The sequence below is a fragment of the Bidens hawaiensis genome, unplaced genomic scaffold (assembly GCF_021521415.1).
Source record: "Bidens hawaiensis isolate Kalapana, Puna unplaced genomic scaffold, B.hawaiensis_p1.1 tig00003752_1, whole genome shotgun sequence".
Lineage (NCBI taxonomy): Eukaryota > Viridiplantae > Streptophyta > Magnoliopsida > Asterales > Asteraceae > Bidens > Bidens hawaiensis.
The window spans coordinates 235,685-262,382 of NW_027491215.1; the positions used below are offsets into that span (position 1 = coordinate 235,685).

General features: G+C 36.3%; 1 protein-coding gene and 1 pseudogene across 2 annotated transcripts; one reads left to right on the plus strand and one right to left on the minus strand.

The window, feature by feature from the left end:
* Positions 1–6,583: 6,583 nt before the first annotated feature.
* On the minus strand, positions 6,584–10,023 carry LOC143624286 (protein NRT1/ PTR FAMILY 5.10-like; annotated as a pseudogene). Its single transcript, XR_013152082.1, has 4 exons — positions 9,915–10,023; positions 9,647–9,841; positions 8,529–9,051; positions 6,584–7,580 (listed from the first exon to the last, which is right to left on the minus strand). The product of XR_013152082.1 is annotated as a protein NRT1/ PTR FAMILY 5.10-like (transcript).
* A 3,301-nt stretch (positions 10,024–13,324) lies between these two features.
* Positions 13,325–16,053, plus strand: LOC143624287 (protein NRT1/ PTR FAMILY 5.10-like). Its single transcript, XM_077094992.1, has 4 exons — positions 13,325–13,515; positions 13,601–13,818; positions 14,281–14,813; positions 14,891–16,053. The coding sequence occupies exons 1-4, from the start codon at positions 13,395–13,397 to the stop codon at positions 15,696–15,698; spliced, it is 1,680 nt and encodes a 559-aa protein (XP_076951107.1). The 5' UTR covers positions 13,325–13,394; the 3' UTR covers positions 15,699–16,053.
* The last annotated feature ends 10,645 nt before the right edge of the window (positions 16,054–26,698 follow it).

Here is a 26,698-nt window from a genome sequence, read left to right on the forward strand (position 1 = left end):
TTCCAAAACAATCCCTTCATTACAACCACTCCGCCCAGACAATCCATACTGAAGCCCCTGGCCATATTTTCTTTTTCAAGAATCTTTTACAAAGAAGAAGATTCCCTTTCCAAGAGATCAGGTGGTTAAAAATTTCATGTATGAAAAAAAAAATATCATCGGGGCAAGAGTTCTCTACAAAGGAAAATAACCTCCTCCAGACTTTCTTTTTTAAGAAGAATAATCCCTTTTCCAATAAAGGAAGTATTTGATAAGTTCCTCCCATAAGGAGGGAGAGCCTTCTACAACAACATCTTACATGGCAAAATTTTCCTCCAATGAAGAATAATCCCCTTGCCATTGGACGATGTATTCGAGAAGCCCCTTCTGTGTGGAAAGAGAGCCTTCCATGACAACTTTTTGAATTACAAGATTTTTTTCAGAATGAGAAGAATCCCCCTCACATCTACTTGCTACATAAATAACATCCCATACTGCAAGAGTTTTCTGTAAAGAAGAGAAATCCATGTACAGGGAATGACACATGTGAAAAGTGAATTCCATTCATAAGGAACCCCCTCCCTACACCAACATGGAGCTGGGGGACTAATTTGACATTGCGTCATTGTGTTATGGGTTTTCGTCATTTAAGGCTCTTTAATAAATCAAGAGGGGCCACATTCATCATCTTCAATGCATGAAGACGTATCTCATAAAGAAATCATCATCTTAGAGAGATTTCCAAGGATAATAGTCCCTTCCAATGAATTGATCTGGAATAGCAACCACTCATGTTTCATAACGAATTGATCTGGAAGGCTCTCGAGATTTATTAGGTGTAACCCCGTTCATCATTCAAGGATCGATTATTCAAAGTAGCTGAGATAAAAGACATCAAAGGGGTCATGGGACAAGCGAGGGCATCCTCATACAGCTAGATTAAAGACTTCTAACATATATCAAAACTAATTATGCTTTTATATTTATGATTAACAACTAATAATTGATTGGCAATACTTATAATTCCCCTAGATTGGATAAAGCCCTATAAAAAGGCATCATACTTATAATCCCCCCCCCCCTATGGGATAAAGCCCTCTAAACGAGGCACCATTCTTATAAATGCCCTAGATGATAAAGCCCTCTATAAGAGGCACAGTTATAATTTCCCCGGATGGGATAAAGCCCTATTAAAGAGGTATCATACTTATAATTCCCCATATGGGATAAAGCCCTCTAAAGGAGTCACCATTCTTACAATTCCCCCAAATGGGATAAAGCCCTCTAAACGATGCACCATTTTTATAATTCCCCCAGATGATATAATACCCTCTAAAAGAGACACCCTACTTATAATTCCCCCAGATGGGATAGAGTCTCTTTAAGAGGCACCATACTTATAATTCCCTGCTAATGGGAAAACGACATCAATTATTCTTCATAAGTGTGGAAGGAAGGCCCGGCTGAGGGGCTTTGATCCATATACAAATTTAGTCCCATCCATGAGGCTCAATACTTAAAATTTCCCCCGTGGAAAATAGCCCAATCTATGAGGCTTAATATTTATAATTTCCCCGTTGGAAAATAGCCACATCTATGAGGCTCAATACTTACAATTTCCCCCATGGAAAATACTCTCATCCATGAGGTTCAATAATCATAATTTCCCAGAGGAAAATAACCCCTTCTAAGACTCTTAGAACTTATATTCCCCCAAGTGGGATATGACCCCTTGTATGAGGCTCACAGCTTATATATTTCCCACTAAATGGGACACCATACATATACGCCCCCTAATGGGGAAAGGCAATCGAATCTTCTTCACAATGAGTGAAAGGAAAGCCCGGCAAGAAATTGATAGCTAAGCTACTACATCCACCTCACAGGTTGGAAACCTTATAATCCATCCGCATACAAATTTGAAGACATTATGATACAACCGCAAGCAAGAGGAGAAATGTATAGAAATAATTCAAATCATCATGATTAATGTATGTGGTTTGATACATTTTCATCATATATTATCACATTGGGAATTGTTTGTGTCTTCGTTTCTATGTCCAATACTAGTAAACCACGAATAACATGATCATTATTAGAGCCTGTTAATTGACTACTAACAACTTTAGGAGGGTTATTCGACAAGAAGAAATATAGATTACGTACAACCAACATAGCTACCCAAGAAAGAAAACTTAACCTTTTCTTGGTTATGCTAAACAAACTCGGGTTCAACGTCCCTTATTCCAATCATAAATAATTAGCATAAAGGACCCGGGGGACTTAAAGAGACAATTACAGGACTGGGCCCATTGTATGGGGATGAGCTTATATTGTGTGGTCCTTATCTCATCCCATTGCTTCGCCATCTTAACCTTACTGGATCCAAATTTGATGATGGAATCAACCTATCGTGTTTATGACTTACTCATCCTTTATTATATATAAGAGGAACCGTGTATCTATATCATGGTAGATTTAAATTATCAAGAGAACTGGATTAGGCTCATGGGAATTAAATATCATCTACCTCAGCCATGTATCGAAATAGGATCTCATTCGAAACTAGCCCATTGAATGGGTCTAAAAGGGATGAACCTATCCCATATGTGATGAGAATAATGGGCTAGGACTACATTAGTCTATTGTCCTTATCATAAAGAATATGGACTAGGGGGCTTGTAAAGCCTTCTATGAAAATGGGTCTTCGTCCCATGACGGGGACCAAGTCAGGAAAGCCCAGGAGAAACCAAGATACTTTGAGAGTACTAGTTACTCCAACCATACATCCTACCAACTAGATAAGAATGAGATGGGAAAAAGGAGCCAACAGTTAAGAGAGAGACAGACAATTCGAAAGGTATCATGACATCTTAAGGGAAACACGAGAGGCATTTTCAAAAATGTTGTGGGTCCATGTGTGCGCCAGTAATGGGCTGAAAATATAAAAGGGGATTAGACAATATAAATTAAAGAACGGTAAGGATGAGATGGGCCAGGGTTTAGATCATTACCTTTATTATAAGTTATAAGGATAATAGAAGGGGAAGGCTTGAGGAAGCTACCTTGGAAACGAGCCTAAGAATTACATTCTCACTCTAGCAGTCGCTGAGATAATGGTGATATCGACAAAGGATATCGGCACTAACCCTGTGAAGAAATTTAGAAAATGAACAAATGTTTCTAAAATGTACATAGAGACGTGTTGAGATGTTTGAGATAACACGAAAATCGGGCTAATAGAGAAAACAACATCAACGAGCGTCTCCAAAGAATAAAGAAAGAGCTGAGGAGGATGAATTAAAAATGTAGCGGGGAACTAATATAAGTCCATTATACTCGTCATAAAAAACGAGCACAATGGACTTGGGAGACTTGAAGAGGTTACCTTAGAAATGGGTTTTCCGAATGATAAGAGAAATATGCCTAGTAGCAAACACGGGCCAAAATTAAGTATGGCTAAATTAAGGGAGCCCAAAAGAGAGTATATAAAAGACTTCCCAAAGTAACTAAACGAAATCAAAGGTTTTAGGGGGGTTAAGGACTTACCAAATCGATCTAAATAAGTTGGTAGTATCAGCCCAAAGGAAAAGGTTAGAACAACACATGTGTATGGTCATAGTGTTGGAATGGATGGGGCCTAAGTTGAATAGAACAATCATTCCAAAATAAAACTCCTAGATCGAGAACCAACATCCAATTGAAGTTTAAGGTGGATCACTCAAGAGGTCACGGCAGAGGTAGAATAGAGACTTATTATGAGTCAATTGTACTCGTCATAAATAACGAGCACAATGAACTGCGGGACTTGAAGAGCCTACATAAGATACGGTCTCATAGAATAGCCCAAATAAGAAGAGAATGAAGGGTTCAATGGAAAGACCACAAAGCCCAATGGAGATGGAGTAAGGAAGAGAATGAATCGTGTGGGGTCACATCATGGCTGATGGAGGGCACTGTTTCCTGGTCTAGATGAACAGCCCAAGTAACTTGTCTCCTAGGCTCAATGAAAGACACTATGGATATATGGGGGGAAAAGGAGGGTTAGCAGAAAAGGCATGGGACCGGAGGAAAATAGCTCCCCCCCCCCAAGGATCTCAATATTATACCCTATGTAATCCACATCCTCTCTTCTCCTATAAGAAAGAGGGATCAGTCATTGTAATAACTCAGATTGAGATTCATAATAATATTACTACATTCATACACTCACTCACTAAACATGATCAACCATTCTTCAAGTAATCAAGAACTCAAGAATTCATCTAGGGTTCCAACAGACATAACATTCAGTAGGTATTATGCTGCAATAAGGATAATTACAAAGAAACCCTAATTAAATCATTGAAAATGTTAAAATACAAAGTGAGACAAAAATGAAAAGTGTGAGAACGATTGTTGTAACACCCTTGGCAAACACAACATCGTCCCACTCTTAGGCTATCCCACATCGGCCGTGGACAAGAGAGATCACTGGTTCATAAGTAATGTCCTGCCTCTTCAATCACCAACGCGTTTTGGGCAACCAAAAACAAATCCGTGAGCTCTTCGTGGGCAGAGCGGACAATATTGGTGGTGCGAGGGGCCGGATGTTACAGTTGGTATCAAAGCCACTCTTGTGCCGTTCGGGATGTTGGGACACGCCTCATCGAGGACGATGAGTCCAAAGGGGGGTTGTCTGTAACACCCTTGGCAAACACAACATCGTCCCACTCTTAGGCTATCCCACATCGGCCGTGGACAAGAGAGATCACTGGTTCATAAGTAATGTCCTGCCTCTTAAATCAGCAACGCGTTTTGGGCAACCAAAAATAAATCCGTGAGCTCTTCGTGGGCAGAGCGGACAATATTGGTGGTGCGAGGGGCCGGATGTTACAATTGTGGCCTAAAAAACCCTAAAAAAGGTAAAAAAAAATTCAAAAAAAATAATAAAAAACCAGGCTTCAATCAAAAACGAAAGAATTAAAAAAACTAAAATGTCTCCCATGTCTTTCTCTTTCAAAAGAAGAAAAAAAAAAAGAAAATGAGACAATGTCCAGAAAAAAGACAATGACGAAAATAAACAAAGAACACAATGATATATAAAAAAAGACACAATAGAACGCAAAATATAACATAATTGCGAGTAAAAAATATAACACAGTGTTGAGTAGTATAACACAATATCAAGAAAAAAAAACACAATGTCACACAATCAATGACGAAAATAAACAAAAAATACAATAATAAATAAAAAGACGCAATGATCTTTTTTTCTCAACATTGTGTCTTTTTTTACAAGTGAGAATGAGGAAGACAGGAAAACTTTTTTTGTTGTTTTTACTTTTTTCGTTTTTTTTATAAATTTTAACTTACGATTTTTTATTAATTTTTAGTGGTTTTTTTTTGTGACTACATATCAGTCTCATCCTTCTCATATTTTTCCTTGTATTGAATAACTTAACCCTTAAATTATATATCTTCATCTTCCTAATTTTTAATTATGGAGATTATTACAATAAATCCCTAGCTAGTAAATATTCAAATAATTTCGTAGTGAATATGAAAGATGCAATCCCGAATATAAAGCAAAGAAGCAACTATGATGGTTAGGTACCGTCGGCGATGAAAGCTCCGACTAGGGGAAGAAGCGACGCTGTTCCGGCCCATGCATTGACGTTCTCAGCCGATGTTGCCGTCGATTGCCCCAATGGTCCAGTCAAGTAGGTGATCAAATTTGAACTGACTCTAAAGTATGCAATTCTTGCCGCCACTTCCACACCTATAGAACGTCGAAAATGAAAAGCTTATACTAATGCGAGTGTGTTTTTGAGAGGCCTACGTTACCAATGATGAAACATGCCAGATCGCCAACAACCGGATTTGGATCTGAGGACTGGGCGACCTTTGTAGTCAACAATGGCGCGGACAAAGTTGTTGAGCAGTGGAGACTCGCAGTGGTTGTTATCCATGTCAATGTCCCGGTTGCAGTCTAAACTACTTCATGAAAGTGTTGCATGCATAATTGACTGTCCTCATATATAGATAACTAGAACATTGACAGCCATCCACATTTTTTCCTTTAAATCGGCCATTATCCTTATGATTCCAGAAGGCCCACCAAAACCAAAAGATTCCATAACCACGTTATGATTGAAAACTCATTTCAACATTATAATGGTTAATCAGTTGTTGATACTGAAAACTGAACCAAATTCGAATTCGGTTTGACACAATTTGGAAAAAAACCTTTAAACAGAATAAACCAAATTCATCGAACCGATGAACACTCAAGTTTTAATTGTGAACAATTCATACATAGAGTTGGTAACAAAATTTATATACGTACAGAGAAAGACTTGGAGAGACCATATCAGAAAGTTTTTTCAAGAATACAACTTGTCAAAATTATGGTAAGCACGCTGGCAAAATGTACGAAGACGAAGATGGATCTTTGAAGAAACCATAAAGTTGCCAGAGGCATTTCGTATATGCAACGAACAGAAGATATGTTTATATATACATCATTTGTAAGGCTGTACAATTAATTAATCAGCAGCATACTTGAGTTTCAGTGCACATGAACATATCTTCACAATTTCATCATTAGCAAACATCACAAGGGTATTCTTTAACCTTACATGTGTTTTGATTAAAATCCACTGGTAAAAACAAAGTGCATCCACTACTTTAAGCAATCATTACTACATTTACCTCCTGCAGCATCTTTGAACATCAATTCACAACATATATTCATGACTTATAACATATCTCAGTAACTATCATACAAGACCTTTTGGTCAGTTACATGCCCCTTAATCCATTATAAACATAAGATTTTGCAGCGTATATAAACATCACAAACGCCCCTGCACTGATTCCAGCAAGAAGGTAGTAAAAATAATCAATATGCCCTTGATTCATGTTATCTGAGATCCAACCACCTTGACCGTTTCCACCCGTCATTTTCTCAACAATCGAGATTGTAAAGCTGCTTAGAAAGCTACCAATTCCCAAAACACTGAGATAAAGTGCTAATCCTATACTGTTCAAATCACTCGGCATTTGGTCATAGAAGAATTCTTGCATACCCACAATTGTAAACACATCACCAGCTCCCGCCAACAGATATTGAGGTAATAACCACCATATCTTCATCGGGACCATTGCATGCGGATCATCCAATAATCCATACTCACAAGCAATGTTGAGTCTTTTTGTTTCAACAATAGCTGCAACAATCATTGAAACAGTAGATATAAAGATCCCAGTTCCAATTCTTTGAAGCATTGTTATGCCAGAGGTTATATTTGTAATTGCACGAGCAAGAGGGACTAAAATAGTGTCATAGATGGGAATGAGAACGATAACCGAGAGGCCGATGAAAGATTGTAGTGTGGCTGGTGGAATCTCAAAGGCGGACCCGATTGACCGGTCCATTGTAGCTCCTTGTTTGGTGAAGAATGTGGAAGTTTGAGCAAATACAATTCCATACCCAACACAACTAACCCATATTGGAATTAGTCTAAGAACCGCTTTTCGCTTCTACCACCTCATCAATGCTACAAACGGGTCCATCTTCATTTGACCCGTTAGGGGAAACCAAAGCTTTGTTAAGAAATCTGTCATTAACCCAATATCAACAAAACAGTTGAAACTTATTCCATGCTACATAATATGAACAGGTCAGTTTGGGTTGACTAACGAGTCAAAAGAGTAAAAGAAACTGGTCAAAAGACTTGAATGGGCCAAAGTCGCCCCGAAGTGTGCGATTAATACATACAACCTTTTGAATCAGTATTTTTTAAAGGTAGTATTATGGTTGTGTTATAAAGGTTTGTTAACACAGATGGCTAATTATTTATAAAACAAATTTAAACTTTTTGGTAAAAAAAAAAGTAAAGCTTTACACTTTGCACCCGTTACCCAATTATGTTTTTCCAGCTCAATTAGACCTAAACACTAAACACGAGTTGAACGTTACGTAAGTTTATGTACTTATATTTAATTAAAGCAATTTCCAAAATCAATACAATAAATAAATATAAACAATCTTTTTACCAACTAAATGTCATAATAGTTATATCCAACATGATTAATATATCCCACCTTAACAGTAGTTATATAGTTTGGGGAAACCAAAGAATGTGCAGATTGGGTTTTTTTATTATAGTTAACAGGTCGAAAAGTAAAATTAATAATATATAAACCTAACAAGTAACAAGAAACAGGTCATAGGACTTGAATGGGTCGAATGTATGGGTGTTAAACGGACCAAGTTTGCAGGAAAGTATGGGTGTTAAACGGCCCGAATTTGCAGGTAGCGGGTTCAGCCCGATACGAACCTAAACATGACCAGAACCCAAAAATTGTGTCAAACATGTGAACCCGAACACAACACGCATATTCGCGGTTGGCCGGAACACCCGTTTGACCCTGAATGTTTTTTATTCTTTTCACAATTAATCCGTTTTAACTGGTCAAAAGAACTTTTCACTTTTGACCCATTACCTAACTTGCGCGACCCGTCTGTTTTTCCAACTCGAATCTTGATGAATAAACCTTATTACCTGAATCCTTGAGAATCTTGATTATGCATTCTTCCAGATGCTTCCTCTTCTGCAGATATTGCTAATGTCCGGTTCCGAGCAGCTGTAACAAACACTCTGCTGATTCTTGCAAACGCGTCTATTTCTTCAGTTTTCTCGCGAAACCGATAAGTCGTGGTACCAAACAAGAATACTATGAGGGTAAAACCCATGAATACACAAGGAATCCCAAATCCAAGACCCCAACTAAGGTTATCTTGAATGTAACTTAGTACAAAGATCCCAACCGTAGGCCCTGCACACAATCCAAAATACCACCAGTTGAAGAATGAGCTTTTGGATATGAGTTCTTCCGGATCATTTGAATCAAACTGGTCAGCCCAAAAGCTTGCACACAGGGCTTGTGTCCACCTTGAGCAAATGCCACAAGATATAAAGATATGAAAAAGACGATCACTTGAATCTTTGGAGAGCATGGCGAGTCATCAATGGCGTTTACACAGTCGGATGGAATCAAAGTCGAAAAGGTCAGCATTGCAAGTGCCTGCAGTTCATAATTTGTTTTGTAAGATATTAAAAAACACCATAAGGTATTTTGCATTATTAATCATCTGTTAAAAGCAGTGTTGTGAAAATTGCGTTTATGTGAAATCAGAGGGCTACCGATTCGATTTCACCTGATCGTCCCCTGAAATTGGTACCTTAGAAAATCGGTCAAAATTGCTCAAAATATTTGAAGTATTTGAAAAATGACACATTGAAAAAACATATACAAAAGTTTGTATATATGCATATAGGGGAAAGTTAACGTGAGAATCAAGTAGTGTATCTGTATTATATTTACAAGTAGTGTAAATCGTAATGTAAATACACTATGTTACACTACTTATCACGTTAAATTTAATTTGTATTTGATCCAAACCCTATACATATAATTTTGAAAAATTAAAATTCCAGTCTAATTAATCCCTATAAATTGGTAATGACGATAGTTAGAAAGAAATGTAATCTAATCATATCTCCTAATTAATAATGATGATGATAATAATAATAATAATAATAATAATCAGACAAGTAAGTAGTAATACTAATGTGGTGATGAATCAAAATTGGTATATGGAAATTAGATGCAAATTAACCAGAATATAGAGCAGAGAAGCAATGGTAACAGTGAGGTATCGACCGAGGAAGGCGTCGGCGATGAAAGCTCCAACCGGACCAGACGTTGACGTTCTCGGCCGCTGTTGCCGTGGACTGCCCCAAGGGTCCGGTCAAGTAGGTGATCAGATTTGAACTAATTCCATAATATGCAAATCTCTCCGTCACTTCAACACCTGCATTGCACATATATATATATTATGCTAAACTACAAGGTAAGGTAAGTTTTATTCTAATTAACGTCGTTACCGATGATGAAATAGGCAGATCGCCAGCAGCCGGACTTGGATCGGAGGACTGGACGGCCTTTGTAGTCAAAGACACCGTTGACCAAGTTGCTGACGTTGTGGTCCTCCATCTCCATGTCAATGTCAAAAAAACTTTTTATTTATCTGGTCATTCAACAACATCAAATCATGTGGATATTTTATTTATATATTTTCTTTCTAGTCTGATCCATGTCACCATCGTGTTAGTATATAAACCCCACACGTACTTGTTATGACCAATTGTAAACGTGTCCAGCTACATTTTATCTACAGACGAGAGTAATGGCCCTTTTGCCCACTTTAGTATACTGATTTTAAACTCATCATTTAAGTCTTAGATGTAACGGGTAAAAGAGACAAGTGTGGGGTGTAAAGTAGGTAGATTATGCATTATGATTTCACGGTTTCAATTTATTATTATTGTTAAAGTAGTATGATAACAACGCGTGTGGTTTTGTTTAAACTAAAGTTGATGGTGCTAGACAATCAATGATAATAACCTTCTTGTTGTTTAATTTTATGCTATAAAAGAACAACGGTTGTGGTAGTATGGTCTACACTTTATACGGTGTCGGTGTGAGTTTACTATGGGACTGTTTGTTTACATCTGAATGGAACCATTCAGATGTAAACATCTGATTCATTCAGACTTCAGACTGTTTTGTTTCAAACAGAAAAACATCTGAATGGTTAAAATTAGGTCTGAATCATTCAGACTTATTGTTATTGCTGAATGAAACAGAGACTCATTCAGATCTGACTCATTCAGATCTGAATGAACCAAACAGCCTAGGTTCTATTATGCCATATCATTTTTCTAATAAATATTTAATATAATACTTATTATAACAATTATTAAAAATATATTATATAGACTTAAATTAGAAACGGTGCACAATATTAATTATAATACACAACATAATATAATATACAAATTAAAAACAAACACATATATTACCAAAAAAAAACAACTAAAATATCAGAAGCTATCCACACCATGAATTGTAACAATGGCTCAAACTCCTAACTTTCTATGATGGTTTTAAGTCGTATATATGCACGACCACTGGTGCATCCTTCGGAAGATCTCTACTCTAATAGACACCCTATAGGATGCTTACGAGCTACTCAAAGAGTTATCCTTACACAACTATCTACAACATGTTGTGAGGCATAGATTATAAAGAAAAGGAGTCGACTATATAGATGAGTTACTGCTCTTTCTGCAAAGTTGGATGCAATATTCAAGGCCATGGCCAACAAAGTCGATAGTATGCAGGTGAACAAAGTAACTATCATGTGTGAGTTATGAATCCGATAGCTTAATCTGCTGAGTATGTGAACAATCCATATAGTCACACGTAAATACTAGGCTAGAGATACCATCCAAACTTCGATTGGAGGAACAAAAATAACAATGTGCTTCACTATTTGATCAAAGAATTAAGCAAATCACATTTCAAAGTGTAGGAGAGGAAAACGACTCAACACATCCAGATGGGGAGCCTAGTGTATACGAGATGATAACAACATTCTTAGTTGTGAATAAAATATGTCACCATCTTGAAGTATATACGTGACACTAACAACCGATCCAAGGAACACGAGGATGAGCTGGTAAACCAAATAGTCGCTATTCAAAATATATATAGAGCTTAATGCCATGGAGATTTCTTTTTTCTTTTCTTTTCTTTTTTTTAAGAACATTCTTTGTTACATTCAAGGCGCTATTGGCTATGACCTCCGCATTAGAGCATCGCCAAGTCATTCTTTCAAAAGCTACTTCGAGGTCGATCGAGGGATGTGGAAATCCTTGCAAACCACATTTGGATATTGTGGATATCTTAGTGACAAGTTGATCTTTAGGTCATCTAAATAAAACCACACTATCTCTCGGTCTAGTGCTGAACCTAAGTATAAGGGTGTGGTTAATATCGTTTCCGAAGCTAGCTGGTTAAAAAATTTACTTGTTGAATTACGTGTGGTAAGGCTACTATTATTTAGTGTGACAAAGCTTTTTCTGTCTGTTTAACTGAATTCATGTTCATCATCAACACACAAAGCATGTCAAGATGGATAAATGAGAGGAATCATTACCCATGAATCAAGTAACAGATGAATCATTACATGGACAAACGAGAGGAAACCATAGATACGTTCATTAGTCTAATGTCTTAGTTTTTTAAAAATGAACACTACCAAATTCTTTTAATGGGAAAGATGATAAGAAAACGCCATGACCTAGTTTAGTTATTATTTAGGTTTGCATATATGTTTTATTTTTTAATTAAATGTCGTGTTTTAAATTTTTATTTTTAGGTGTGTTTTTTTTAAATGTTGTATGTTTTAAATTTAATTTTAAAACAGTGTTTTATTTCTAGTAATTCTTATAGCTTATCATGTGTTTTTTAATTATTTAATTTATATAATATGTTCAAATTAATATAAATAAATTGTTATAAACGATATAAATTGATATGGACTAAATAAACGGAACAATAGGTGATGACCAATGATGTTTGAGGTATCGGTTTGAAACAAGGACGTGTGTGTTATGTTAGAGAGGCTCTAACATAGTTAGTCTCAGAAATTAAATGACAAAATAGAAAACTATATTGACAAAAGGGTTTGAAGGTTTCAAATTTTGGATTGAATTGATTAGAGCATTCCATTCCATTTTCTATCTCTCCCTATAAAATTTATCATCTCCACCACCCTCCAACCACCGATGCCGCCACTGCCCTCCCATCACCACCACCATCGACATCGCTAACCACCATTAACGTCCACCACCGCCTCCACCAATCATCGATGCCACCAACCACCACCGCCCACCAGCCACCTCTCCCGGCGCGTTGCTACCATCGCCTACCACCCATGCACCTGGATCAAATAAAGGCTATGGATTTCCGACAAGCTACCGCAATTCTAGTCGGCTAATCAACAAAATTATGAATATAATTATAGTTATTCATCAAGTAAAAACCTTTATTCTTTTAAATCAAAATGAGTTCTTAAGTTTATGCTCGTAATACAAATCAAAATGCATATACAAATTTTAGATACGTGAATAATGAATCTACTCTCAAGAGAATAGAAATAGATAAATACTTAGTTAAATAAATTGAGACGAAGATAGATAATGGAATATCTACATAATAATATATATACACAAAACCGAACCTATGATATATATATATATAATTTACCTACTTTACACCACACCGTCTAAAGCCTCTTTTATACATCGAACACTTGTAAGATGTCCTAAATTCAGTAAGTGAAGAGGCCCGCAATCCCATTTGTAGATTAAATGCAGTTTGACACGTTTAAAATGACAGTGACACTAATGGTGTTAAGTGAGCAAGTGGAGTATGGGCATGCATTAGTTGAAAGATAATATTCTGAGTGATCAAATTAAAGCTTTTATTTTTAGACGTACAGCGATCGTAACATTGACATGGATCAGAACGACATCAGCGACGACACCAACAAATTCGTAAACGGCGCCGTTGACCACAAAGGCCGTCCAGTCCTCAGGTCCAAATCCGGTTGCTGGCGATCTGCATGTTTCATCATTGGTAACATTAAAGATTAAACCTCTAAAAAACATACTCACGTACTTTAGCATGATCTTTTCAACATGTTAATGTTCTTTGCATGCAGGTGTTGAAGTGGCAGAGAGATTTGCATATTATGGAATTAGTTCAAATCTGATCACCTACTTGACCGGACCATTGGGGCAATCGATGGCACCAGCCGCAGAGAACGTCAACATCTGGTCCGGAACGGCGTTGCTTCTTCCCTTAGTCGGAGCTTTCATCGCCGACGCTTTCCTCGGTCGATACCTAACTGTTATCATTGCTTCTCTGCTCTATATTCTGGTCTGTTGCCCGTTTTCCTTTTATTTTGTCAGCAACCAAGGATTTAGAAACAAAATACCCAAATCAATTTTATTAAACCCCAAATTGATTATACAGATTCAACATTTCTCTCATCAAAATAAAATGATACGTACGAACATACAAAGAACACTTAAGAACATAAATAGAAGTTGATCTTAAGACTAGATCTGTATAAACAGCTAGCTAACATATACTTTTCAAATGTTTACATCTGCACACCATTTTCCAAACTTTCACAAAACAAAACAACTAATAATTAAAACATTTTACCAAATATATGTTTGCTGTACTGAATTATAAAAATGAGTCTTCATAATTTTTAACATATTTCGATATAAAAGAATATATGAAATATTTGGTTTGTCTTCCTTGAATTTTCACTATGAAATTTGAAAGATCACCACCATATCTATATATATTAAGCAAATCGTATTGAAACAGGCACTTGCATGTCTGGCTTTCTCAACTTGGATTCCATCTAACTGTAAACACGCCACTGATGGCTCATCATGCTCTCCAAAGATTCAAGTGATCGTCTTTTTCATATCTTTATATCTTGTGGCATTTGCTCAAGGTGGGCACAAGCCCTGTGTGCAAGCTTTTGGGGCTGACCAGTTTGATGCAGAAGACCCACAAGAACTCAAATCCAAAAGATCATTCTTTAACTGGTGGTTTTTTGGATTGTGTGCGGGGCCCAGAGTTGGGATCTTTGTTGTTAGTTGCATTCAAGACAAACTTAGTTGGGGTCTTGGATATGGGATTCCTTGTGTCATCATGGGTTTTGCACTTTTAATATTCTTGTTTGGAACCATGACTTATCGGTTTGGTGAGAAAACCCAAGGGAAAAACGCATTTGCACGAATCGGCCATGTGTTTGTTACCGCAGCTCGGAATCGGAGAGTCAAATTGTTAGAAATCTCTCCAGAAGTGGGAGCTTCTGGAAGAATCCCTCATCAAGATTCTCAACAATTCAGGTAATAGAGCGAATCGTCCATAGTTATATGTCGTTGGATAAGTTTCTAATGTCGTGTTGATATTGGGTTAATGGCAGATTCCTAAACAAAGCTTTGGTTTCCTCTGGCGAAGATGGACCCGTTTGTAGTGCTGATGATGTGGAAGAAGCCAAGGCGGTTCTTAGACTAATTCCAATATGGTTTAGTTGTTTAGGGTATGGAATTGTATTTTCTCAAACTTCCACATTCTTCACCAAACAAGGAGCCACCATGGACCGGTCAATCGGGTCAACCTTTAAGATTCCACCCGCCACACTACAATCTTTCATCGGCCTCTCGGCTTTAATCCTCATTCCCATCTATGACACCATTTTAGTTCCTGTAACCAGAACTGTTACAAGCATACCTTCTGGCATAACAATGCTTCAAAGAATTGGAACATGGATCTTCCTATCTACTTTTACAATGGTTGTTGCAGCAGTCGTTGAGTCAAAAAGACTCAAAACGGCTCGTGAGTATGGATTAGTGGACGATCGGAGTGCGACGGTCCTGATGAAGATATGGTGGTTAATACCTCAATATTTGTTGGCAGGAGCGGATAATGTATTTACAGTTGTGGGTATGCAAGAATTCTTTTATGACCAAATGCCGAGTGATTTAAAAAGTATAGGTTTAGCCCTTTACCTCAGTGTTATGGGAATTGGTAGCTTTCTAAGTAGTTTTATAATCTCAATCGTTGAGAAAACGACAGGCGAAAACGGACAAGATGGTTGGATATCTGATAACTTGAATCAAGGGCATATCGATCACTTTTATTACCTTCTTGCTGGAATCGGTGTAGGCGCATTTATGATGTTTATATGTGCTTCAAAATTTTATGTTTATAATGGAGAAAGAGGCAACTGATGTGTTGTTTTTGTACCCTTTGTCTTTGTCTAGCTAGTTTTAAGTATGAGTGTGCTAACTTTTGTAATAGGTATTATGGTAGTTGCTTAGTTATGTTGTAAGTGGTGATTATTTGTTGTGAACTAATGATGGATGTAAACCGTTAATGACGAATTTATTCAACCGATGGAACTGTTGAAGCATCGGCTGTTTAGGGTTGGAATGATTTGAAATTCCACGTTCAATTAATTAAGGAAATATATATTTTCTCTTCAGGTTTTGATCTAAAGTATGTGAATAATACAAAAAAGTCTCTCACAACTGTATTAATGGTTGGGTGGATGGAGTTAACGGGGTGGACTAAAAATGGTAGTAAAATGAATGTATTGCACCATAAAACCTTAAAATAAACTTTGGACTAAAATTGATAGCTTTAAGAAACTACAGGGACCAAAACCAAAGTTCACTATTATTAAAATAATAATACACAAGTATCATCAGTGTTTAAAACAAGCCGGGTTAGACGTTGTGTTAATTTAATTCTTAAGAACGTGCCGCGAAACGCAGGTCACGTACTATTTCTTTTTATTAAGTAGGACATTTTGGTCATTTCATATAAACTAACAAAAAGTCTAACATAGTTAAGTTAGTCTCAGGGGCGAAATGATGATAAAAAGATAATAATACCACACTGACGCAAAGGGTTTGAAGATTTCAGTTTGGATTGAGCTGGTTTGAACATTCACATCCAATTTGCGATTCGTCTCGATCTCTAACATATTTAAAATATATAATTCTATAAATATATATTTTTATTCTATAAATACCTCCAACATCTCATACCCTATCTCTATATTCTTTTTTTGTTTTTGAAGTATTTCCTTTTCGTTAGGTACAAACAATAATGTTTGTGGTACAAATCAAAATGCATTTTTAAATTTTAGAGATGTTAATAATGAATTTATTTTGAGGTTGGAAAGAGAAACAGAAGTAGATGAATGATAATTGGAATATGATGAGTGTTCTTAAAATGATCAGACTACGTACACACTTGGTCTAGAATACACCAAACCGTCTAAAGCCTTTTCTAGACATCTTAAACACTTGTAAGATGTCTTAAATTCAGCAACCTGAAGAGGCCCGCAATCCCATTTGTAGATTAAATGTGAGCAAGTGGAGTATAAGCATGCATTAGTTAAATGATCATATTCTGGTTTGTTATCAAATTAAAGTTTCCTTTAATTAGACTGTGATCGTACGTAACATTGTCATGGATGGCAACAAATTCGTAAACGGCGCCGTTGACTACAAAAGCCATCCAGTCCTCAGGTCCAGATCCGGCTGCTGGTGATCTGCATGTTTCAATATCATAGGTAAAAAATACACTCGATCGCATTAGTCTTTAGCATAACTTTTTCAACATTTTATTAGTGTTATATGCAGTTGTTGAAGTGGCAGAGAGATTTGCATATTATGGAGTGCGTTCGAATCTGATCACCTACTTGACTGGATGGTTGGGGAAATCGATGGAAACATCGGCAGAGAATGTCAACATCTGGTACGGAACCGCGTTGCTTCTTCCCCTAGTCGGAGCTTTCTTAGCCGACGCTTTTATCAGTAGATACCTAACTGTTATAGTTGCTTCTTTTGTCTATATTCTTGATAAAACTGATATAAAGGATTGATTTATAACACAAAGATTGATCAAACAAATATCTATATTGATAATACTATTTGGGTTCGTTACATACTGATGTTACAGACATCTGTTTATATACACGATACATACATACTACTATACACAAATGATAGGTTTGATCCTTGTAGTTCGTTTACATTAACATACTAAACTAAAACATAATATAAATATAAATGACTAAAATGACCCTCTGAGTTGTGTTCGAGTTGAGTGTGATTATAACCAACAATCACCCCCTTAATCACGATCAACTTGTAGTAGGTCTTTGACGCCGAGTAGTTCCCTCATTGTGATGAACTTGATTCTTGGTAGCGCCTTTGTTAAGATGTCAGCCTTTTGTAGTTCTCCAACAATGTGTTCCACAGTTATTTGTTCATTTTCAATGCATTCTCGTATGAAGTGATAACGAGTATCTATGTTCTTGCTTCTTTACTGAAACACGGGGTTCTTCATTAAGGCTATTGCTGATCGGTTGTCAACCATTAAGGTTACTCTTTCTTCTTTCCATCCTGTTAAAGCACTAAGTAATCTCTTCAACCATAATGCGTGACATGCTGCTGTGATTGTTGCCATGAATTCTGACTCGCATGATGATAATGCTACAGTAGGTTGCTTTTGAGTTCACCAACTGATAGGAGAGTTTCCAAAGTAGAATACTATTCTTATTGTGCCTTTCCCCTTCTATAGTGTTAACTCCATAGCTACTATCACTATAACCAATTAACTTGCATCGTCCATTGCTTTGAAAAGTTATACCGTAATCTTTTGTTCCTTTGATATAACGAATAACTTTCTTGATTGCTTTGAGATTATGCTCCTTTGGTTCTTGCATGAAACGACTAAGTAATCATACAGAATAACTTAAATCTGGTCTTGTGTGAAGGAGATATCTTAGGCATCCTATTAGACTTCTATACTTGGTGGGATCAACTGATTCTCCACCTTCAACTTTTGTTAGTATAAGTCCTGGATCCATTGGTGTCTTTGTATCATTGCTCTCAAGCATTTCTGAGTCCTTGAGAATCTTGTTCACATAACCAGTTTGTTTAATTGAGATATCACCCCTGTTTGGGTGACTTCTATACCTAAGTAGTAGGCTAATAAACCTACGTCATTCATTTCGAATTTTCCTTCCATTTGTGATTTGAACTTGTAAATTTCTTTCTTCGGTAATCCTGTGACAATCAAATCATCAACATAAACTCCAAGTACCAGATTAGAGTTTGAACTTGTCTTGGTATAGACTCCTTGTTCTAACGAACACTTTTGAAATCCAAGTGACTTCAACGTGTTGTCTAAATTTACATTCCATGCACGTGGTGCTTGTCATAGTCCATACAAAGCTTTTGGAAGTTTGTAAACTTTTCCTTTGTCTTGTGGTTTCACAAAGCCTTCAGGTTGAGAAACATACACTTCTTCCTTCAATTCTCCATGTAAGAATGCTGATTTAACACTAGATGGTGTACTTCCCATTTGTTATAAGCAGCTAACGCTAAGATTAACGTACAGTTTCTATTCGTGCTACCGGGGAAAAGACTTCTTCAAAATCTATCCCATGTTTTTGTACATAACCTTTTGCTACTAAACATGCCTTCTGTTTTATTATATTTCCACCTGCGTTTCTCTTGGTCTTGAATACCCATTTCAAGCCTATTGCTTTACGATCCTTGGGTAAATCGGTCAAGATCCAAGTCTTGTTCCTGTTGATTGAATCTAATTCAACATTCATAACTTCAATCCATTTTTCATCTACTGCCGCCTCCTTATACGTTCTAGGTTCTTCTTCAACTAGTAACAATTTATTTTCATATAAAACTACTTCTGGGGCTCGAGCATAAATATCTTCTAAACTTTGAAATCATAATGGTGTGTGATCATAAGGTCTAGAGGAGCTTGCAGATGTTTCAGAGTTTAGTTCATGGGTGTACGATTGTGGAGTGACCGATGAGTTTGGTGGATTAACGGGTGAATGAGGTGCTTCTTCATCTTCATCATGATTGCTAACTTTAATGTGTTCAAACTGAGGTTCAGGATTATCGGGTAGACTCGTTGTCGAAATACTGTATGACTGTATTTTAGAACTCCATGAAACTGCACTAGCTCCAATGGAGAACACATATACCGAAATACTTTTCCTATCATCAATAGAACTTGCCAATCACTATCCGTGTAACCCTCAAGACATACTTTCATACCTCGTTCATACCATAATCCATAATCAAGAGTGTCGACAACATACTTTAACACTCTTCTAGAGTCACCAAATTGACAAGCAGCAGGTTTATGCATAAAACGTGAAATCATACCAACTGAGAAGGCCAGCTCAGGCCGTGTATACGTTTAATACAATAGCCCACCAACTAAACTTCTGAACATTCTTTCATCTATTTGATTACTTGTGTCACCAGCTTGCAACTTTTCACCAGAATTCATAGGGGTAATTGCAGCATTACAATTTCCCATTCCAAACTTCTAGAAGGCCTCCTTACGGGGAAGGGGGGGGGGTCCGAGCCATCAGTGAGATACCACTCTAGAAGAGCTAGAATTCTAACCTTGTGTCAGGACGTACGAGCCAAGGGACAGTCTCATTAACATATCCCTAGCATACTTCCGTTGTGACACGAACACAACATCTTTTCTTTGTACAACTTCCAAACCAAGAAAGAAAGTTAACTTTCCAAGATCAATCATCTCAAATTCCCCGATCATCTTTTATTTAAATTCACACAATAATTCTTTGGAAGAACTAGTGTAAATTATATCATTAACATATAAACAGATAATAATTAAATCGGTTGCACTAACCTTTTTAATGTAAACTATAGGCTCACTTTTGATTCGAATGTAACCATGTTGTTGAAGATAAGTGCCAATACGCTCATATCACGCCCTTGGCGCTTGCTTTAACCCCTACAAAGCCTTGTGTAATATATAAACCTTGTGTTCTTAACCCTCAACTTCGAACCCCGGAGGCTGAGTAACATAAACCTCTTCCTGGAGAGACCCGTTCAAAAAGGCAGATTTCACATTAAACTGGAAGATATCCCATCCTTGTTGAGCAGCCAGGGATATTATAACCCTAATGTTCTCAAATCGAGCAATCGGTGAGAATGTCTTTTCATAATCAATACCAAATTCTTGTGCATATCCCTTCACAACCAAATGTGCCTTATACTTTTAGTCATCACCATTAGCTGCAAGCTTGAGTTTGTATACTCATTTTAGTCCAATGGCTCGTTTGCCATCAGGTAACTCGGTCAGTGACCAAGTGTTGTGTTTCTTTAAAGCACGTAATTCAGCCTCCATTGCTTATATCCTTTCTTTATGAACAACCGAATCATCAAATAAATAAGGTTCCATGGAAGAGAGGGCCAATTGAAAAGCCTCAAAGTCTTCCATAGCAGTCTTGCTTTCAAGAGTTTCACTTGAGTTAGTTCCAACCCTTTCACGGCTTGGTATAGGTGACATATCTTCTCTGTTTGGACTTTATTCATTGGTCATTTCTTCATTTGCACCATTATTAACATTAGTATTCAGCCCACTGCCACTTGTACTTCCTATCTTCCTTACAAACTTAGTAGGTAATTCATGTTTACCTTCACCAACCGAATTACATTTTGCCTCTTTATCAAAAGTAACATCCCTGCTGCTTACTACGCTCTTTGTTGCAGGGTCAAAGAGTCTATAAGCTTTAGAGTTTGGTGCATAACCAATAAACACACACTTTCTACTTTTCGAATCAATTTTTTTCGGTATTGCTTAGGTTTTAACCCATATGAGACACACCTAAAAACTTTAAGATGATAAACAGAAGGTTATTGCTTGTACCATACCTCATAAGGAGTTCGTTCATCAGCAACTCTCGTAGGAGATATGTTTCGTATATAAACAGTCGTGGCCACGGCTACAACCCAGAAAACTTTGCTCAAATTCTTTTCTTTCAGCATACTTGTGGCCATTTCAACAATTGTTCGGTTCTTTCTTTCAGAAACTCCATTTTGTTGTGGAGTATAAGGGGCTGTCAAGTCTCTTATTATCCCTTCTTTTTCACAAAATTCATAAACTCATGTGAAATGAATTATCCACCGCGATCACTTCTCAAGGATTTAATCTTGAAACCTGTTTTAGTCTTAACCTTGGCTTTAAACAGCTTGAACTTATTAAACACGCCATATTTTTCAACCAAAAAATATACCCACATCATACAACTGTGAATAATAAAAAGTAATTGTTGCCTCCTAATGATTGTGAAGGAATTGGTCCACAAATATCAGCATGAACAAGATCTAAGATTTCTCTAGTTCTTGATCCATGTTTAGGAAATGTTTCTCTTGTCATTTTCCCTTGAACACACCCTTCACATACATTCCATTGTTCAACCTTTGGAAGGTTAACTTCAGAAGCAAAGTGTACTCGGAAGGTTAACTTTTGAAATTACCAAGTATATTGAAGGAACACAAGTGTACCCGAAATATAAAGTGTGCCCGGAAAACAAAGTTTGCCTAAAAACACTTGTAATGTCAAAGAAATCATAAACACACATATCACCGAACATGCTTGGAATGAAATTAAAACACATAGACATTTAAGTGTGCTATAGTCTAAAATTTCATAGAGCTTGCCCGAAAATCCTATGTTAGCACTAAGCTTTCTAGGATAAACACATTCAATCATCAGGTATGCCCTTACCCGAGGGATTTCAACATGCCAAACCATACCCGAAAAATGATAAACTTAAATAGTAATATCTAAACATGCCTGGAAGGATTAACAAACCTTTCCTAACGACATATTCACACAAATCACAAAGCTTACTTGATGTACTTGACTAAGTTCATAAACTTCGCTTGGAATCACAATCAGCATATAACATGCATAGCTTGCCCGAAACAATAATTTCTTGTTAAAAGCTTGCTATAACAACACATAATCATCTCAAGACTTCAAGCTTGCTCGGGAAATGAGTACAACAGTGTACTCTACCCGGAAAGTGTAAACACTTCAAAGCATGCCCGAAAATCATAAAGTTAGTCAAAAATGACTAAGCTTACTCGAAAAGGTTGAAAATTATCAAACCTTGCCCGAAACAACATATTCACACATAATCAAGTCAAAAATGACTAAGCTTACTCGGAAAGGTTGAAAATTATCAAACCTTACTCGAAACAATATATTCACACATAATCAAGTCAAAAATGACTAAGCTTACTCGGAAAGGTTGAAAATTATCAAACCTTACCCGAAACAACATATTCATACATAATCAAGTCAAAAATGACTAAGCTTACTTAGAAAGGTTGAAAATTATCAAACCTTACCCGAACTTAAATATTCAACCTATTTTAGGCAAAATGCAACACTTTTTGACTTAAACCACTTTGTCAAAATATATTTTTCTTTTCAGATCATAGTTTAAGAGAAAAGGTGCATTTAGAGATCAAATTTCAGTTATATTTCTCTTCAAAACAATTTCTTCCATTTACTGAAAAGATCTCAAGAGTGGGATCATATTGACTAAGTAGCTATCTCAATACTTCACTCTCAGCATTATTATGACAACATAGATAGGTTAACAGCAGGTATAAACTTAGCATGAGTTTCATCTCTTTGGTGATATGATTTAGGTTCATTTAATGCATAATGCATTAATGGTCAACACTGTGCTATGATGCCTCATATCTCTTCTCAAAGTTTATTTGGCTTTCTCCAGATCACCCCAATTTGACTCCAACCTCCTGTATTTGGTCAAAAATAGTTTTTGTATGACAGAACTTATTGTATTTTTGTATTTTTAGATTCAAACATATATAGAGGTTGAACGTTGGACTTACAGTTAGCAACATGCCTTTCATTCAAGATGAGACAGAATTTGCCAACATCTTTGTAGTTCTTGTTGTAACCCTCTTGTTTGATAAAATATTTAAAACACTTATCAACTTTTGGTTGATTTATTAATTCTTCCCCTAGTTTTTTGATATTTTCTCAAATTTTCTAAAAGCATGTTCTTTGTCATATTTAAAGATGTTTCATTTTTGGTTGACCAAATAACAACAGGCTCGTGTATGACTGGGTAATCACTTTTCTGCCATATCATTCGGAGAGATTTATCTTGAGACATGCAAAGACAACTATGCATCTCCACATAAAGATTAGCATATTCATTATGTTTATATCACCTTAGATTTTACATCATCATGGGAAAACAACCATACATGTTAATGACTATACTAAGGTCTTTTTAGCCTATTAATTCCATATGATCAGCTAAGTAGTCAATGTACTATCATTTCCCATTAAACACAGTTTAATATTCAATCACCCCAATATCTCTTCATTGTCAGGTTAATGGCTATCCTGTTTGACCAAAAGTGGTCAACAGGACCAAACATATATGTGAATATATGTCCTTTCAAAGTCAGAGCTATTGACATAGTTTTAAGTGAAGGAATAAGAAACAAGTCATAATTGCCCCAAATGCATTCAATTTTCAGGTCAATGGCTATCCTTTGAATATATAGAGATTTAAGGACCAAACATACACAAGTGCATGTCCTTCCAACTGGGCAAATGACATAATTTTCAGCAAAAACAACTACTTGAGACTTCTCTTTAAAAATCCTTCTTTTAAGCTTCTTAAAAGCTTGAACTAAATAATCTTATCATATCTCTACACCATTAATCAACTTGCTCATGTTTTAACCAAAATAAAGTATTTATGCAAAATTCATTGAATCATTTAATTTTGACATAAAACACATTTTGACATAAACAGTTGCATCACATAATCAAATCTTAATCATTCTTAACATCATCAAGAAAAACAGACTGTACTAACATTCAATGTCTATCCTATCTTAACAACATCAGAAGATCAGATAAAGAACATATTCAAGTAACCATAAACATGTGATTACTCATGACATCAGATAAGCATTGAATTTCACCCAAACAGATCAAACTACTAATCATAACATCAGATCAGTTAACTTGATAGTCAATAATTATCATCAATTTCAAACAAATTGCACAGATAGTTACTTAAGCACCTATCTGTTAACTTCAAACATATTCAATCAACATTCAGTCGAAACATATTCAATCAACATTCAGTTGAAACATATTCAAAACATATTCAATCAACATTCAGTTGAAACATATTCAAAACATATTCAATCAACATTCAGTTGAAACATATTCAAAACATATTCAATCAACATTCAGTTGAAACATATTCAAAACATATTCAATCAACATTCAGTTGAAACATATTCAAAACATATTCAATTAACATTCAGTTGAAACATATTCAAAACATATTCAGTCAATATTCATTATGTGTAATCTCTAATAAAATAATCAGTTATCACAGAGAGACACACAACCAGGCACTCATCCTTAATCAGATTTCATCAGAGTTGATCATTCCCAGGGCTTTCAGAAGAAAGTTGAACCTGATTCTATCAAGTGGTTTGGTGAATAGGTCAGCCAAATTGTCACTTGTATCAACCCTTTGCATTTCAATCAAACCTTTTTCACTGCAGTCTCTGATGAAATGATGTCTGATTTCAATGTGCTTAGTTCTGGAATGTTGAACAAGATTTTTAACAGTAAAATATGCAGCATTATTGTCAATAAAAATAGGAGTATTCAAGAAATTCAAACCATAGTTCAGCATCTGATTTTGAATCCATAGAACTTGTGCACAGCAGGTAGATGCAGCAACATATTCAGCTTCTGCAGTAGAGATTGAAACTGTAGTCTGCTTTTTACATTGCCATGACACTAGCCTTTCACCCAAAAATTGACATCCTCCTGAGGTTGACTTTCTGCTCATGTTGCAGCCATCATAGTCACTATCTGTATATGCAATCAGATCAAAAGCTTGGTTCTTTGGATACCAAATCCTTAAGTCTGGTCTTCCCTTCAAATATCTGAATATTCTTTTAACAGCATTCATGTGGGAGACTTTTGGACTTGATTGGAATCTTGCACACACACATACAACAAACATGATATCTGGTCTTGTTGCAGTCAAATACATCAGAGATCCAATTTTGGCTCTATATTCATGTTCATCTATAGGCTCCCCCTTTTCATCTGCAATCATCTTTTCTTTGGTGTCCATTGGAGTTGAAGCAGTCTTGTACTCATAACAGTTGAACTTGTTCAAAATATCCTGCACATATTTGCTTTGATGAATGAAAATCCCTTCAGCTTTCTGTTGAACTTGCAATCCTAGAAAGAAGTTCATTTCTCCCATAGAACTCATGCTGTATTTGGACTTCATTACCCCTTCAAAATCCATACACATTTGTTCATTTGTAGAACCACAGATGATGTCATCCACATACACTTGTACTAGAAGCAAGTCTGATCCATTTCTTTTATAGAAGAGTGTCTTGTCAATGGCTCCTCTTTTGAAACCATTTTTAAGAAGATGATTTGACAGCTCATCATACCATGCTCTAGGAGCCTGATGCAATCCATAAAGGGCTTTGTTTAACTTATACACCCTGTTTGGATACATTGGATCCTCAAAACCTGGAGGTTGAGCAACATACACCTCTTCATCAATCTTTCCATTTAGAAATGCAGACTTAACATCAAGCTAGAACACTTTAATGTTCTTTGAGGCAGCATATGCAAGAAAAATCCTGATAGCTTCAACTCTTGCAACTGGTGCAAAAACTTCCTCAAAGTCTATTCCTTCTTCTTGAAGACATCCTAGTGCTACAAGTCTAGCTTTATTCTTAATCACTAAACCCCATTCATCCCTTTTGTTTCTGAACACCCATTTGGTTCCAATTGCATATATGTCAAATGGCTTATCAACAAGATCCCACACATGCAGATCTCTAAATTGTGCCAATTCCTCTTGCATTGCTTCCACCCAACTATTATCTTTTAATGCTTGTGCTATGTTCTTCGGTTCTATTTGGGATAGAAAACAAGAGTAAAGACAAATGTTTGCAATTTCAGAATGACTTCTTGTAACTCTTTCATGCAAATCACCAATGATGTTTTCAGAAGGATGATTCTTTTCCATATAAGGAGTTTGAACAATCATATCTGTAGACATAGTTGTGTCAAGATTTGACTCATTGAGTTCTGGTTCTTCAATGATCAAATCAGTCTCTGCATCATGAAATTCTGGTGCTTCATCATTATGTTGTCTTGAAGTAGATGCACCATTGTTTCCAATATTTAATCTTTGAAATAGATCTTGAAATCTTGCTGTAGATGCAGCTTCTTCTTCACTTTCTTGGTTGCTTGTGTCACCCTCATTCTGAAGTTGATCATTTTGTGCATCTTGATTGTCTTG